Source organism: Culicoides brevitarsis, chromosome 1 (assembly GCF_036172545.1).
Source record: "Culicoides brevitarsis isolate CSIRO-B50_1 chromosome 1, AGI_CSIRO_Cbre_v1, whole genome shotgun sequence".
NCBI classification, from domain to species: Eukaryota; Metazoa; Arthropoda; class Insecta; order Diptera; family Ceratopogonidae; genus Culicoides; species Culicoides brevitarsis.
The window spans coordinates 24,596,047-24,611,619 of NC_087085.1; the positions used below are offsets into that span (position 1 = coordinate 24,596,047).

The 15,573-nt window shown below is 33.7% G+C and overlaps 7 protein-coding genes and 1 long non-coding RNA gene across 8 annotated transcripts; 4 read left to right on the top strand and 4 right to left on the bottom strand.

Annotated features, from left to right (window-relative positions):
* Positions 1–22: 22 nt before the first annotated feature.
* LOC134838452 (RRP15-like protein) lies at positions 23–946 on the bottom strand. Its single transcript, XM_063853986.1, has one exon. It carries the CDS (start codon positions 838–840, stop codon positions 46–48), a length of 795 nt encoding a protein of 264 aa, XP_063710056.1. The 5' UTR covers positions 841–946; the 3' UTR covers positions 23–45.
* A 352-nt stretch (positions 947–1,298) lies between these two features.
* LOC134835657 (RNA transcription, translation and transport factor protein) lies at positions 1,299–2,220 on the top strand. The gene is made up of 2 exons (XM_063850579.1): positions 1,299–1,490; positions 1,551–2,220. Exons 1-2 carry the CDS (start codon positions 1,373–1,375, stop codon positions 2,171–2,173), a joined length of 741 nt encoding a protein of 246 aa, XP_063706649.1. The 5' UTR covers positions 1,299–1,372; the 3' UTR covers positions 2,174–2,220.
* On the bottom strand, positions 2,194–2,601 carry LOC134835666 (uncharacterized). Its single transcript, XR_010162214.1, has 2 exons — positions 2,448–2,601; positions 2,194–2,383 (listed from the first exon to the last, which is right to left on the bottom strand). It is a non-coding gene; the product is annotated as an uncharacterized LOC134835666 (long non-coding RNA).
* Positions 2,602–2,732: 131 nt separating this feature from the next.
* Positions 2,733–4,385, top strand: LOC134838441 (septin-1). Its single transcript, XM_063853974.1, has 4 exons — positions 2,733–2,836; positions 3,115–3,262; positions 3,326–3,413; positions 3,481–4,385. The coding sequence occupies exons 2-4, from the start codon at positions 3,134–3,136 to the stop codon at positions 4,293–4,295; spliced, it is 1,032 nt and encodes a 343-aa protein (XP_063710044.1). The 5' UTR covers positions 2,733–2,836; positions 3,115–3,133; the 3' UTR covers positions 4,296–4,385.
* Positions 4,386–5,383: 998 nt separating this feature from the next.
* LOC134837970 (zinc transporter 7) lies at positions 5,384–7,158 on the bottom strand. Its single transcript, XM_063853368.1, has 4 exons — positions 7,007–7,158; positions 6,690–6,885; positions 6,405–6,622; positions 5,384–6,350 (listed from the first exon to the last, which is right to left on the bottom strand). The coding sequence occupies exons 2-4, from the start codon at positions 6,868–6,870 to the stop codon at positions 5,679–5,681; spliced, it is 1,071 nt and encodes a 356-aa protein (XP_063709438.1). The 5' UTR covers positions 6,871–6,885; positions 7,007–7,158; the 3' UTR covers positions 5,384–5,678.
* Positions 7,159–7,202: 44 nt separating this feature from the next.
* On the top strand, positions 7,203–7,997 carry LOC134833493 (small ribosomal subunit protein eS25). The gene is made up of 3 exons (XM_063847820.1): positions 7,203–7,240; positions 7,498–7,774; positions 7,841–7,997. Exons 1-3 carry the CDS (start codon positions 7,238–7,240, stop codon positions 7,918–7,920), a joined length of 360 nt encoding a protein of 119 aa, XP_063703890.1. The 5' UTR covers positions 7,203–7,237; the 3' UTR covers positions 7,921–7,997.
* LOC134833504 (REPTOR-binding partner) lies at positions 7,986–8,703 on the bottom strand. Its single transcript, XM_063847832.1, has 2 exons — positions 8,456–8,703; positions 7,986–8,363 (listed from the first exon to the last, which is right to left on the bottom strand). The coding sequence occupies exons 1-2, from the start codon at positions 8,507–8,509 to the stop codon at positions 8,073–8,075; spliced, it is 345 nt and encodes a 114-aa protein (XP_063703902.1). The 5' UTR covers positions 8,510–8,703; the 3' UTR covers positions 7,986–8,072.
* Positions 8,704–8,955: 252 nt separating this feature from the next.
* Positions 8,956–9,930, top strand: LOC134837557 (translocon-associated protein subunit gamma). Its single transcript, XM_063852942.1, has 3 exons — positions 8,956–9,188; positions 9,296–9,512; positions 9,569–9,930. Exons 1-3 carry the CDS (start codon positions 9,047–9,049, stop codon positions 9,768–9,770), a joined length of 561 nt encoding a protein of 186 aa, XP_063709012.1. The 5' UTR covers positions 8,956–9,046; the 3' UTR covers positions 9,771–9,930.
* The last annotated feature ends 5,643 nt before the right edge of the window (positions 9,931–15,573 follow it).

A 15,573-nucleotide genomic window follows, 5' to 3' on the forward strand; every position in this document is an offset into this window, starting at 1 on the left:
AAATTGAAAAACACTAATTTGTTTTAATTATTTTTTTTTTATTTGTTAATCTGTATTACTTGCTGCTTCATCATCTGATTTTTCCCAATTTTTGTTATTCGTCATAAAGTCTTCCTTGAGGGCGCTCCAAATGCTCTTGTGCGTGTCACTGTCATCGCTATCTGGCTCTTCTTTTTTGACTCTTTTTCTGTTTTCCTCTTTGACTGGATTATCCACAAATTCAGATTTTGCTCGTGGACCGTTCATCAAGGCATCCAAAAAGGTCTTTTTCTTGACATTTTTCAGCACTTTTTCTCGTTTATACTCAGGCTTGCCGGCTTCTTGTAACTTTAGGTCGAGGTCTTTTTGCTGTGCACGCACTGCATTAAAGAGTTGAACAATACCTTTCGTGCCAATCTTTTGGAGTGTTTTTTCTCGCTCGCGATCATTAATGGAAGGCTTCACGCGCAAGCTGAGCAAGTTTTCGCGGATTTCTCGTCGCTGCTTCATTCGCTTCACCGTTTCCGCTTCTTCCGTCTTTGCATGATGAGCACTTACATCTGCTTTAATTTCTCCGTCAATCTCGAAACCATATCCCTTGCGTTCCACCTTTATTCTTTCGATTTCTGTCATTTTTTTGGCCTTGGACAAGACCTTTGACCGTCCATCATGGGAATCTTTGGCGGATTTCAAGACTTTTTTCAACGCGTTCGCCCAACTTGATTCTTTTTGGTCATCTTCCAGGTAATTATCGTCGTCCGGTATGCTCTCGTTATCGTCTGACACGGGATACTCGTCATCCGACATATGGACATCAGAGCCAATGTCTGACTCCGATTCAGAGCTTGAAGATCCACTCATGATGTATCAAAGCGAAATTGCTATATGTTTACTTATTTATTTCTTTTATATTTATTTACTCGGAACAAAAACATATACACATGGTCGACTTGAAACCATCTCGCGGAAATTTTTGGGGCATCATCCATTTATGGTGTCGAAGAAGGGGGAGGGGAGGGTAATGATGTATAATTAAAGTGCCTTAAGCTTTAAGAGAATTTTAATTTTAAATGATTTTATTTGTTTTTCAATTGATTTAGGGATCATTTTTTTTGTAAACTTGTGAGAAGGTTTAAAAATTTATCAATTGAATCGAAAAAAAAAGAAATTTATTTCATTCCGAAAGAAAGTCTAAAAATCTTAAATTTAAATTTTTTTTTTCGTATTATTATTTTTTCGTAAACCCTTTTTCGTCAGAGCTTTTCCACCTCCCCCTTAACTTCCGAAGTCATCAATGGATGGTGCCTTTCAGTAATAATTTGAATCAGCAAATTTGGCAATTTAAAATCGGCAACAAAAATCTTTTTTTAATCTTAATATCTAGATATTTACAATGTTTAAGACGAAGCTATCCGCTCTTGAGTACCACTCTGCATCAAATGTCAACATTGATGACCCAAAGGAATTCCGAAATCTAATTTTGTGGCTGGAAGATCAAAAAATCCGTCATTGTGAGTACGGATTGTGAGATTTTCATCTGATAGTTCTCAAATATTTTTTTTTCGTTGCAGACAAGATAGAAGATCGAGCCGGTCTCCGAGAAATCAATAACACAAATGAATGGACGAAGGCTTTCGAAAAGTACAAGGAGGATTTGGGATGTCCAAAGGTATTTACGACACAAGTGGAAATACTCTCCTGGATATTGGGCTATGCCACAAAACTAGAGTACGGCGATCACGCGGATAAGTATCGCGGAGTCTCTGCCGATATGTTTGAAAATAAGGGCCAGTCCCAGGCACCTACAATCAAGTCTACCAATCCCTTCGATAATCTCGATTTTACGAGCAAAGATTTTGAAGCGGGCGTGCGAAATCTCGCATTGAGATTCGATATGCCCCATCATCCCGACCATCTGGTACTTTTGCAAGGCATTGCACGACTGGCAAGAGATAACTTCAGTGTCGAGGCACTCAAAGAACAAATACCCGAAGGAAAACCGTTTCCAATTTTCGATGGTGCAGGATTCAATTATGAAAACGAGGATATGGAGACAGGAGCGCGAATTTTACGATTGTTGCAGATCCAAAGTGTGCGAGAACTGCAAACTTTGATTAATGAAACCATTGTTACTGTTCAAAATCTCACCGCTGACCCAAAGACGGACAGCAAACTGGGAAAAGTCGGTGTGTAGATTACATTCAAAAATCGAAATACATTAAAACTATTTATATTTTTTGATTTGTCTCAATACTACTTGTCTTTTTGAAAGGGTAAGTGTCGAATATTCTTGCGAGACCTATCCCAGCAAAGCCGAAGCTGATTGCGATCAAACATGTTTTGTATATCCTTGTGTTGTGTTTGCCCTTTTGTCGAGTCTGATGCACAAGATACGCCGCGATTCCTGCAAATTTTATTTAAAAAAAAACCTTTAACTCATTTCCGATTGCGTCCGAAATTTAACATACCCAAGAGACCACCACCCGACACTAGACGACATCCAAAACAATTTTCGTCGTGTCGTTTAGCCACAACTGACGATTGCTCTTCCGGCATTTTTGGTCGAACAAAAATCATGTTTTCGTTCTGTTCAATGTTTTTTTGTGCTACATTGTTTTTGTGACTCACTGCTCGTTGAAGGTTTTGCTAATTCATAGTTCATTTCGATTTTGTTCGTTAAGTATTTATTTAGAAGGTAATTCATAAAAGTCACAAGTCCAATTGATGTACGTTGTACTTGTGTCGTTAGTCTTTCATGCATACCTATGAGCAAACAGTCGGCTTGTCTGGTTCTTTTGTTTTTTACAGTGCCAGTTTAGATTTAATTTTTGGACGATAAAGACGTAAAATATTCGAGGTAAAGCACAAAAACTGCACTCTTTCGCACTTGAAGCATCTGTTGGACATGAAGATATTTACATTACCTTCATAGTTGTTCTTTATTTAGTAAAAACATTTTCACTCCATGTACATAAGTACACACACCCATTATTTGTTCTTCAAACAGTTGCACTGAACCGAAGAAACATTCCTCAATTGAGTGATTAATTTGAGAGCAATAACAATCGTTTAGACGCAGATAAAGACTAATTGGTCTGTGTAAATAAATATTTAATAAAAAAATTATTCCCTCAGCATTTAACGTCTTTCAATCATGGAATCTGGTGGAGGATATGTGGGGTTCGCGAACCTCCCGAATCAAGTACATCGGAAATCTGTGAAACGTGGCTTCGAATTCACATTGATGATTGTCGGAGAAAGTGGGCTTGGCAAGAGTACTTTGGTATTTAATATAATTTTTGATTTTTTTGTTTAAATAAACTAAAACATAAATTTTTCGACTTAGGTAAATAGCCTTTTTTTAACTGACCTCTATCCGGACAGACCTATTCTGGATGCGACGGAAAAGCAAAAGCAGACAGTCAAATTAGAAGGTAATTATGAAAGATAAATGACATGTCTGATTTGATTTAAATGGTAAAACGTTTTTTTTTATTTCAGCGTCTACCGTTGAGATCGAAGAGCGTGGAGTGAAACTGCGTCTCACAGTTGTTGATACGCCTGGATTCGGAGACGCCATCGACAACTCGGACAGCTTCAACTCCATTTTGAAGTATATCGATGACCAGTTTGAGCATTACTTGCGCGACGAAACTGGCTTGAATCGCAGAAACATTGTGGACAATCGCATCCACTGTTGTTTCTACTTCATATCACCCTTCGGACATGGCCTTAAGCCATTGGACATTGAATTTATGAAAAAATTACATACAAAAGTTAATATTGTGCCTGTAATTGCGAAGGCTGATGTGCTTACGAAAAAGGAGATGCAACGATTGAAGGATCGCGTAATGCAGGAAATCGAAGCGAACGGTATTAAAATTTACACCTTGCCCGAATGCGACAGCGACGAAGACGAGGATTACAAGGAGCAAGTGCGTCAGTTGAAAGAAGCTGTGCCATTCGCAGTGTGTGGCTCAACATCAGTCCTCGAAGTTAAGGGTCGCAAATTACGTGGTCGTTTATATCCGTGGGGCGTCGTTGAAGTGGAGAATCCCGAACATTGTGATTTCATTAAATTGCGCACCATGTTGATCACACACATGCAAGACTTGCAGGAAGTCACCCAAGAAGTTCATTACGAGAATTACCGGTCAGAACGCCTGGCTCGTGGTGGAAAGGCAACTGAAAAGGGCCCGATCGATGTAGCTGACGCCATCACAGACAAAGATCGTATTTTACAAGAAAAAGAAGCTGAATTACGTCGCATGCAGGCAATTTTGGAGCAAATGCAAGCTAAAATGCAGCTTAAGTAACTTTCTTTTTGTCAGATTTATTTTTTTTATCTTTATTTTAATCGATATAGAGCATAGATTTCTTTTCCAATATACTTATGCGTGTCATTACTTCTTTTTTTTATTGTACTGTTGCTTGTCGATCGATATCTTGAATAATGAAGCGAAAGTTGCAAAAAGAACAAACAAAATCATAAATTTAGTATTCAAAGCAAAAGCCAATATGAAATATTTTATTAGGTACATAACTAAAGTAGAATTTAAGGTAAAAATATATACACTCAACTATTAAATATGTATCTCATCATTAAATATATTTTTTAATCCACATAAATACTTATATACTTTTACTCAAATAAACAAAAGAAAGAAAAAATACAAGTCAAATTAGTTTCATTCATTCTTCGCGCACAAAGTTGTGTCTAGAATATATTTTTGGTCATTAACGGGTCTTTTTTACAGATATTTAGAGAGTGTAATGGAATGCAAATGTTTGTAGTTAAAATGTCTTTAGTTGTATCTTTTGTTGAAATAACAAACCACTAATAATGCCTTTCCTGTTTTTGCAGTTGCAATGCGACAAAAACTGTATAGGCCGCACCAAATAAAATTTAAAATTAAGTCCGTCGCTTCAAGCCAAAATCAGCAATTGGATCTAAGAAAAGTTAAACAGTTTATCGAAAAAGAAATTTTCGTTTTCAAGAAATATAAGAACAAACTTTTCAATTAAAAATAACTCTATTCTAATAATATTTTTCATAAAATTATTCAACTTTTTGAATTTTTTTAACAGTTTTTTTTTTAATTTGAAAATTATGTTCAATCATTTTTAACTGGCAAATCTGAATAAAAATATTGATCATCGATCAATAATTGTTAAAATATTTTCATTTTATATGAAAAAAACCCATCATTTTTTTTATAAAAGATTTTTTACATTAGTTTTGAGATTTATCTACTAGGAAATTTAATAGTAGGTATAGTAATAAGAGGTTTTAATACTTATTAAATGTTTTATTTCGATCTAAGTAGATTGACTGTTTGACGATATAAAATTTAAAAAAATGCTTTAACTTAAATTAATAACAGTAAGAAAAAAAAAACAAAAGTAGACATGAATATATAGACTTTAATAAAATCTTGGCATTTAAAGGCTTTTTTACAAGAATTTATAGATTAATTTCTAACTTAATAACTACAAAATATTTGTTTTTTTTTTCATACATACAAGGTGGTTGTTTACATGATGTTTCGCATTAAACTTACTAAAAAATTCCAATGACTATTGTTTTATTGCATTCAGATAGGTAAGTAAGTAACAAACATATAAAAACAAGGACAGTTGTGGAATGCAAAATATTAATGACGGCTTTCTTTAGTGGAAGCAAAGACTTTGCTTTAGTATCACATTGCGGCGTAGTCTAACTGTATGTAAACTTGTCGTACCCCAATTGCCTCAAAAATGAGTTTTGTGTGTGTAACGACGTATTTAGGGTCCACATTTTTCGACACCTCCAACTTGATTGCACCAACATACACGTTTGAACATAAGGTCCAAAAGTGCGGTTCTTGCACCGAATAGACACCTGCAAGACCCGTGATTTTCTGATAGCACTGTGGCAAGAGACGATCTAACGACACAGGTTGACGTTGCATCAAAATCATGACAGATTCCTTGATGAGCGACAACACACTTAATGCAATCAGCACTGCAATGAACATGGAGCAAATGGGATCGGCAATCATCCAGCCGAACGTTTGCATGAGAACTGCAGAAATGATGACTCCTACACTTCCTAATGTGTCAGCGAGAATGTGCAAGAATACTCCGCGCATAATTTGAGAGTCTTCGCTATTTTGCAACACCAATTCGGGATGCTCGTGTGAATGGTTGTGTGAATGATTGTGATTATTGCCGCCGTGAGAGTGTCCGTGACCGCCGCCGCCATGTGAATGACCATGACCGCCGCCACCGCCACCATGTGAATGCCCGTGGCCATGTTGAAACGCGTAAATTCCCACTAAATTAACTAATAATCCAAGGACAGACACTACAAACAGTCTTTCGTGTTTCACCTACAAATAATGCGTTAATTAAATGGTAAATTGATTGCGGTTTTCAGCACTTACTTCCGGAGGCTCAATCAATCGCTCGACTGACTCGGACATAATGAAGAAGGCAATAAACAAGAGAAACAAACTATTGACGAAGCCAGCAATGACCTCAGCTCGCACATAACCGTACGAAAATTTATCGTTTGCCTTCCACTTTGTGATGACGGAAGCAGCTAGACCCGCTAACAGACCTGTACAATCAAAGAACATATGGAAGGAATCGGAAATGAGACCTATAAGAAAAAAAAATTGGATTTGTTGGAACAAGTCTTATTTGAGAAGTACTTTAAAGTTTCCTACCCAGACTGTTTGTCCATATCCCATAAAGTAATTCGACGAAAGCAAAACTAAGATTAAGCAATAGGAATAACAAGAGGTTCCGTGAATTTCTGTCGGAGAATATTAGTCGGAACCATCCGTATATTTTCTCCTTAATCCTGAAGCTAATGCCTATTTTATCTTTGTGTGTTAAGGGGATCATATTGTGGCTAGCGCGCTGCAATATCAAACGAGAAAAAAAAGTTTGTAAACCATGAATTATCGGCTACGTGGATTTTGTAGAGAGATCATCTCATACATTTTTTTCGCAGAAAATATATCTGCTTACCAATACGTACCTTTTGAGGGGGAAATTAATGAACTATTCTTCTTATCTATTGTGTTTTTCGCATAATTAAGACGTAAAACAACCTCCAAAACTGCAAATCAAAAATTCAGAATTTTTCTCGAGGCGATTATGACGAATCAACGGTGGCAAATCTCCACGCGTTGAATTGGTGTGAATTAGAAATGGTAATTTTCAAAACTGTCAAAGTGACATTCGTTCTTTTGAATTTGCGATTTTCAAGATGGTGAGTGTGTTTTCGAATTTTCCGAGTTTTTTGCGATAAACCGCGATGCGTCTGCATTAAAAATGATTTGAAAAGCATCTTCAAATACGGGTGCATCTTGTAAACATGGAAATTCGGTATTATCTGCGCGATATTCGCGTCATTTGAGCAAAATGCTTTTCAATTCGATGTGCCACATGGCCCGTACCTACCTTCATCATGTGTATACCGTGTACTTTGGATATTTGTTTTAATTCCCAATTGTTCTTTTTTTGTAGCCTCCAAAGAAGGACGCTAAAGGATCGGCTAAACAGCCACAAAAGACCCAAAAGAAAAAGGAGGGATCCGGTGGCGGCAAAGCCAAGAAAAAGAAGTGGTCAAAGGGAAAGGTTCGCGACAAGTTGAACAACCAAGTCTTGTTTGACGCTGCCACCTACGACAAACTATACAAGGAAGTTCCCCAATACAAGCTTATCACTCCATCCGTTGTCTCTGAAAGATTGAAGATTCGCGGTTCCTTGGCCAAGAAGGCTTTGGTTGAACTTCGTGACAAAGGTAAACCATTGATTTTTTTTAATCATTTTCCGCAAATGCTGATTCCTTCTATTTTTCCAATTTAAGGACTAATTAAGCAAGTTGTTCACCATCATGCCCAATTGATCTTCACCAGAGCTACAAAGGGAGATGATCCAGTTGCTTAAATTATGAAGCTATCCACTTTATAGGTTAAGCAAGGAAGACGTTAAGAATAAAACAGCAATTCTTATCATAAATATAATATTTAATTTTTATTTCACTCCACTCAACTTAGTAATTCAAAAGAAATGTTTAAACAAAAAAAATAACATGGCATTCATTCGTGCTTCAAGGCTCCCACTTCCTGTAGTACGTCTTGTAGACCGTCGGGAACACGACCAGCATCTAAATCTGCAATCCAGCTCGTGTATTTTTCGAGTTCGCGTCTCAACTCGATCACTGCCTTTTCTCTGTCTGCCACCAATTCCTCCAAATATTGGTAACGCAACTTTTTTCGAGCACGACATTCCCGAGCACTCTGTCTGCTACGTTCCAATTTAGCTTTAACGTCCACCTTCTCTGCAGAAGCTTTGCGACCGGGCTTTCGACCTCGTTTTTCTTTGCGTTCCTGAAAAAAGAAAACAAAATATTTAATTTCGACGTCACAATGATAAACAATGCATTCCATCATGCAAATTCACTAATAATCAGGATATTTACTACTGTTGGTGGCGAGTTGTCGTCATCTCCTACTAACATCTGTTCATATTCCATTTTACTTTGGTTTATCTGTACTTTTTGGGAGATTTCCTGAGTTTTTTACGATTTTTCGCTTAAAATTTGATTTGTTTAAAATGATGCTTTGTTTATTGCGTTGTTATTGGGCGTCATCCATTCATGGCGTCACATGTTTATAATGGGAGAATTTCGTTAAGATAAATTTACGAAGGCTCTGGATTTTTAGATCTGTTTTTTTAGAAAACTTCTGTTTATTTAATGCGTAAATTAGGAAAAAGTCACTGAGGTCCATTTAAATATTTTTCCTCCGATACCAAATGGATGACGCCTTTTCATGACGTCATCAACTACGGTTTTCCCTAGAATATACAGTAATGTAATTCTTTGAAAATAATCTGATTGAATTAGCATAAAAGCAATTTAGTTATCAATAACATTCGTCTCAATACCATCTTCGCTCCACTCTGTAAACGGAGTTTTTTTTCGAGCAAATACAATCAATCGGTCGTCTTTTGGCAAAAGTTGACGTGTTAGTTTCGAGTCTGTGAACAATTTCGGTAATTCTTAATTAAAATGGTCGAGAAAAGCGCTACTACTAGCTCTGGTTTTACCAAGGAGGAAGAGCTCTTGCTGCAGGACTTTAGCCGAAACGTCAGCACAAAATCTTCAGCCCTGTTTTATGGAAATGCATTTGTAGTTTCATGCTCTCCCATATGTAAGTGCCACGTATTTATTTAAGACTTATTTTTACATTCTTGAAACTTTAAAATGTTTTTTATGCTACTCCTTCTATCACTAACGGTGCTAATGACTCATTTTCAGGGCTCTTTTGGCGCATCCACCAAATGGATTTGTTGCCATCATTAGTGTTTTTCGTTATCATCACCGGAATCAGCACGTATTTCATGGCACTTGCATATAAAAATACAAAATTCACGTTGAAACACAAGGTGGCAAACAAGAGAGAAGAAGCTGTTACTCGGGAAGTATCTGCTTTGTTGGCCGATAAGAAAATGAGTCGCAAGGAGAAGGATGAAAGGTAAAATCTCAAGTCTCAAATTAGATTATTTTTAGTTTGACCGAACATTTTTTAAGGATTTTGTGGAAGAAGAACGAGGTGGCTGACTACGAAGCAACGACCTTCTCCATTTTCTACAACAATGCACTCTTCTTGGCCATCGTTATTTTTGCCAGTTTCTATTTGCTGCGTTCATTTAGTCCCGTTTTCAACTACATTTTTTCCATCACAGTTGCTAGTGGATTGTTGGCTTTACTTTCGACCGGAAAGTCAAACTAAATGAAAATGCTCATAGAATGTCAACCTACCTTGTGTGGACTGTTTTAAGCATGCAAGCAGAAAACAAATAAATTAACAAAATAAAATAATGATTCAATTTTTCACGAAAGACATTTTAATATCATTTTCTAAATCTTACTAAAATTTTTTATGAAACTTTGATGCATTTTTTAAATTTTCTTGCGTAACCACATAGCCAAACTCGATTCTTAAAAACAATATTAAAGTGAAAATATAACGATAAACAAAACAAGACAAATTAGATACAAATCGAAGTTGAATGAAAGTACAAAGAAGGTCAGAATTTCCTTTTTTTAAAATTAGGCTTCTGAAGTTGAAAGTACGAATACTACTTTTTTTACAATTTTTCCAACAATTACTATTTGCAATTCGTTTCGAAAATTACTTAGGGCGCTCAAATCAAGGGTAGGGTATTGGTTGGCTTCCACCGCGGTCTCAAAAGCGTCCTATTGTGAATTCAATCAGAAGCCCGTTGTCCCATTTCAAAAGTCAAAAATCCAATATGGAAAATAAAAAAAAAGTTAAAAATTTCATCAAAAATGAGTTTTTTTTTGTGTATTTTCATAATTTTTTTTCTCAAAAAAGATTTTTCATAAAATTACTGAATTTTCAAAATTTTTTGACAGTTACTTTTTTATGAGTTTTTTTTTCTTTAATTTTTATATGAAATATCTTTAAATATATTGTAAAAATGCAAATCTCAAAGTAGATAGTGAAAAAAATATTATTTAACGCTCAGATGTTGTTAAATTTGTGTCATGTTGTATGAAAATAGTATTTCAAAACTTTTTTTTGCCCTCCCATTTTATTTTTAAAAAGGACTTTATTTTTGATTTTCATTTGGAGCGGCTTTACAACAAAAATTTCAGCAGAAAAATGTAACTTTCATCTTCGAAGATATTCCTTTTCATTACAGTACATATATCAACATCTACTTACAAATCGTTCTTGTAGAAAAATCGCGTGAAGAATCGCGAAAGTGAACAGAATATAAACATTCAAATGCTCGTTTCATTTTTTTTATCTAATTATGGCAAGCGTTTACACATAATATCGTACGTCCTTCCTTTCGTGTATGCCTTTACTCTTGTAACTTGTCAATTACACTTAAGATACAACCCATCATGTCTACACCTACAACACGTTATTTGTAAGTTTAAAAAGGGTAGAAAAACGTCTTCTCAAGCATCTTCACAAAACACACAAAACAGGAAACGAATGTGTAACTAAATTGGAAACTATAGCTATGAAATATTAAGATAAAAATTTTCTTTGATCCCGCTGAGACTAGAGATTTCTATCTGAGTAAACTTATGCATGGACTTGGAACGAAAGTCGACTGGTCAGAGACGTAGAAGGCGTTTACACTATGCCAGATTCGCAAAGTTGGCTCATGCAATAAAGAGATATAGGGCCCGAATGGTTTTGCGCAATCGAACATCAGTCTATATATTAACGTTGAACATCAATGTCTCACTGTACTCATTTCTTACAGTAAAAAAATTTCCCGTGTTTTTTGTCTTATAAATTTTTAATGTTAAAAATGAATGCTTTGCGTATTGAAAAAGGCATGTGTGTATTTTCTTTTCATCTTGAATATATGTATGCTTTTTTTTCTTAACAAAAAAAGTACAAACGATGAAACTTCGAACGACAATGTTTCTCTTATAAAATTTCAGTAATTATATGAAATACATAAATTTAATAAATAACACACACCATGTCCTAGTAAGTGTATGGGTATAACTAACCGATTCAGTTCATCAAACGACATACATTTTTTTAGGGATCTTTTGATCAAAGAACATGTTTTCTTTGATTTATTTTTTTAAATTGAGCTTTGACGGAAAACACAACATGTGTTCGTCATTAGACAGAAGGAAAATTTAAAGCATATCATGGCACACTTTCAAGAGAAAAATCAATTGTTAGGGCATACAATAAATACACAATTGAACAATCAGTAGAAATAAAGATAGATACGTTCATATTGGTGTCAAATAAATCATAGTAAAATTTTTATACCTATTTAATGTCAGTTATTCGAAAACCGACGAGTCTGCAGTAAATCTCATCATCGAACAATTTATAGGAGCAGTTGTGATTTTCTTGGGAAGAGATACGCAATTCATAAATATTTGATGCAAAATCAATTTCAGGCTTCATAAAACCACAATATACTCTTATACGGACATAATATGAATATGAATTGAAGGAATTTTCCAGAAATTTATATGCACCTACAATGATATTTCAATAATAAATACGCATTCGAATGCAGATAATACGAAGAAGATATGCGATGTTAAATGTAGCTATATAAATATCGTCGAGTAGTTGTTTCAAATCTTTCTTCATCAAATGTTACAAGCACCGTAATCAACTATTTACTAATGGGATAAAAATTGAAGTATTGAATTCAACTCGTCTATATATTTAATTATATTTCGAGGATAGTATTTGAACCTAATCTTAAGTATTTATACTTCCTTGTATGTAATTATAATTTAGCACTTGAACTTGCTATTCGTTTTTTTTTTACTTTAGTTGTGACAAAAACAACACCAAAAGTGGTGTACAAAGGCTCATAGGTACAAATTGATTCAATGTTATTTCAGACAACATTTATTGTTAAAATAGAATTGAACTCATAAATATGCACATTCACTTTAATTTATAAGATAAGTTAAATCAACTTCATTAATATTGAAGCCATCGAACATTGGCAACAAAATAGAAAGAAGACTTCCCGAAAATAGATTAGGTCAAATGTTTTCCCATAACTTTTGCACTTAATACGAATTTATGTGTACAATATAACGCGCTACGTTTATTGCATTGCAAAACACAAAATTCATCCCATATACACATCGTAGTCACACATAGCCAGACCTTCTCATGTGCTTGCCACGCACAAACACATTCGTACAATGAACAACATGAAAGAATATTTCATTAGAAACCAAATTTTCCACAACGTGGTTTTAACACAATTGGTATTATTTGCTTCATTTTCCACAATTGCCATTCATGTTTCACTTATATAAACAACGGTGGACTACATTTGTTTGCCGGCTGCATCATTAAATCGCTTTATTTTGTTTTTCATTTAAAATTGCAAAATTTTTTACTCAGTTTTATTTTGTTATAGTGAGAAAATATCATCAAAAGTGTCTCAGTTTGAGTCAAGGGGATTAAAACGAAAATTCTCTCACACCAACGTTATTCAATAAACATACCTTACTTTTGTTTAATTATTCAAATATATACATATTGTTTGTTTTTAACTGAAAATGGCAAACATTTGTATATACAAAAATCTTTTCGCATAGGTACAAAGATACATACTGTATTTATATTTACATTTAATTACTGATATCTTTCAATTGCTATTTTATAAGTAAATAATAAACTATAAAGACGTACGTATGCTATACAAAACCCGATGCTAATTTTCAGTATTTGTTCATGAATACATAGGAAAGATGAAAGGATAAAACGAATTGTTGTATTGTTTATCATAATATCCTCTTCAAGATATATATTAAGACTGAAAGATGGTTTTACGTTTAGTTTATAGCCAATTGACATATCGAGACATATACAAACTTCAACAATATCCAATTACCCTGGCAGACAATGGGTTAATTGTTCTCAATTAATTTGTATTTAGCCTTACCTGATTACGAAAATGTGCATAGGTTTCTCAAAAGAAACTGCAAAAGAAATTATTTAACAAATATAAATCTTGTTTGAACATAGAACCTAAGAAAATGTGCTTTAATTACCACAAATTGCTTAGAAAACTTTTGAACAAGTACTCGTACAGCATCATCATTTTACGCATATCACATGTTATATATTTATAATTTTACTGTTTGAGTGAATTATGTATTTTAAGCACATTTCCACGTTTCAGAACGAAGGCGAAAAGATGGAGACGAGCTATTTACAATATAAATCGATAAAATGTCAAGTGAAAACATTTCGAAAAATATTATGACGGAAACGCTTTATTTTATTGTAGGCTTTTTATTATTTTTTGCTGTATTTAATGAAAATAATATTGATAATAGGAGAAAGTTCAAAAAGTAAAATCTCTAAAATTACTTGAAAAATAAACAATATTGATGAGATGAACCAACAACAACAAAAAAGGAAGGGCAAAAAAATATATTAAATATGAAAGATGAAAAAATCAATTTTCAATAATGTACCACCTGCTTCAAATAGCTGTGAATGTAAAATTGTTTTCTTAAAATTTGTTTTTATTATCAGACAAGATGTTACAAATAATTTTTTAAAAATAAAAACTTCAATTTCGGTTATGGAAAATGACAATAGCATTAAAGAGAATTGTGGAAAAACACTTCTACTAGAGATACGCAAAAAAAAAATCAATAGGACTGAGAACAATAAATTGAATATAAAACAAACAAAATCTTATTATTTGAATAATTTTTTACGCTCATTAAAAATGCTTCAATCGGAAATGGTACATATTTGTACGTGTTAAAATGCTTGAGTCATCAAAAGTTAAAAGCACACAAAATTAATGATGACCTACCGTAACTTGTTAGCCAATCTTCGCCTGGCTAAATGAGAGTGAATGTGTTTATAACGGAAAAAGTAAACATCAATAAACTTTATAAACAAATTTTGGATTGGCTTTTGAAAGCTGCTCACCATAACGTTCTCAATTTATTTTTATACATATTTTTTTTTTGCTGGCAGAAAATTCCCACTTATCCAGCAAAAACCAACGACGCGCATTTTTCAAATATGCTTCCGTAACCGTATTGCATTAACATGAAACCTACCCTCCATGTTTACGTATCAGTGGTTAAGTTTTAGTGCTTTTTAGTTTATGCTCATACATTTCTGATATAAATTTTCAAAATATCCTCTATCCAGACTGTACACTGAATTTTCAGCTTCTAACACAGAACAGTTAACTTTATAAACATTGCTAGATACGTTTGCTCGAACCTCTAGGCAACATAAAATGTACAACAGTCATATCATATTATATACGTTTTCCATGTTATAGTCAGTCTTTTTACCGTAAATGCTTGTGTGTGTGTGTGTCGGAGGAACAAAATAGTCAACCACATAATTGTCAAGGTGATTCCATTATATTGCAGAACTCACGGTGAGTGTTGGTTTTAAAATTACACTGCAGCGGTAACATATTGTTTTCTAAACTGAAAACATGTAAATTAATGCATTTTCATTTACTGACAATATCTGTTAACAAATCACTTTTTTCAAATTGACGTTTAAAATTTAATAAAAAGAGCCAATTAATATCTCATAATAAAACTCCATAATAAAAAACAATTTAATCCATAAAACCCATTGATGCATCCTGATTGATTCACATTATTTACCAAATTAAAATAAAATATATTTTTTCTACAAAATAAAATTTGATACGCAACGCGCTTAATACGATGACATATGTACGTATACCTATATTGAACCGTTTCATTTTAAATTTATTCTCATTAATAAATTATAAATATGTACAATTTAACAGACAGAAATATGAGATTTTAATAAAAAAAAACGTTCATTCAGTAATTCAATTAAATATCAACTGACAGATCAAATAATGTATCAATTGATTTTGCTTTTTTGTGTCATTATTATTATTATTTTTTAATTTAAAAATATCTGCGTCACTATGAATTTGATTGCTTTCCTTGTTTTTTTACTCTTGCATTCTCGCAAAAGGATTTCGGCCATATGAAATTAAACAAAATAAAACATTTTTTCTCGT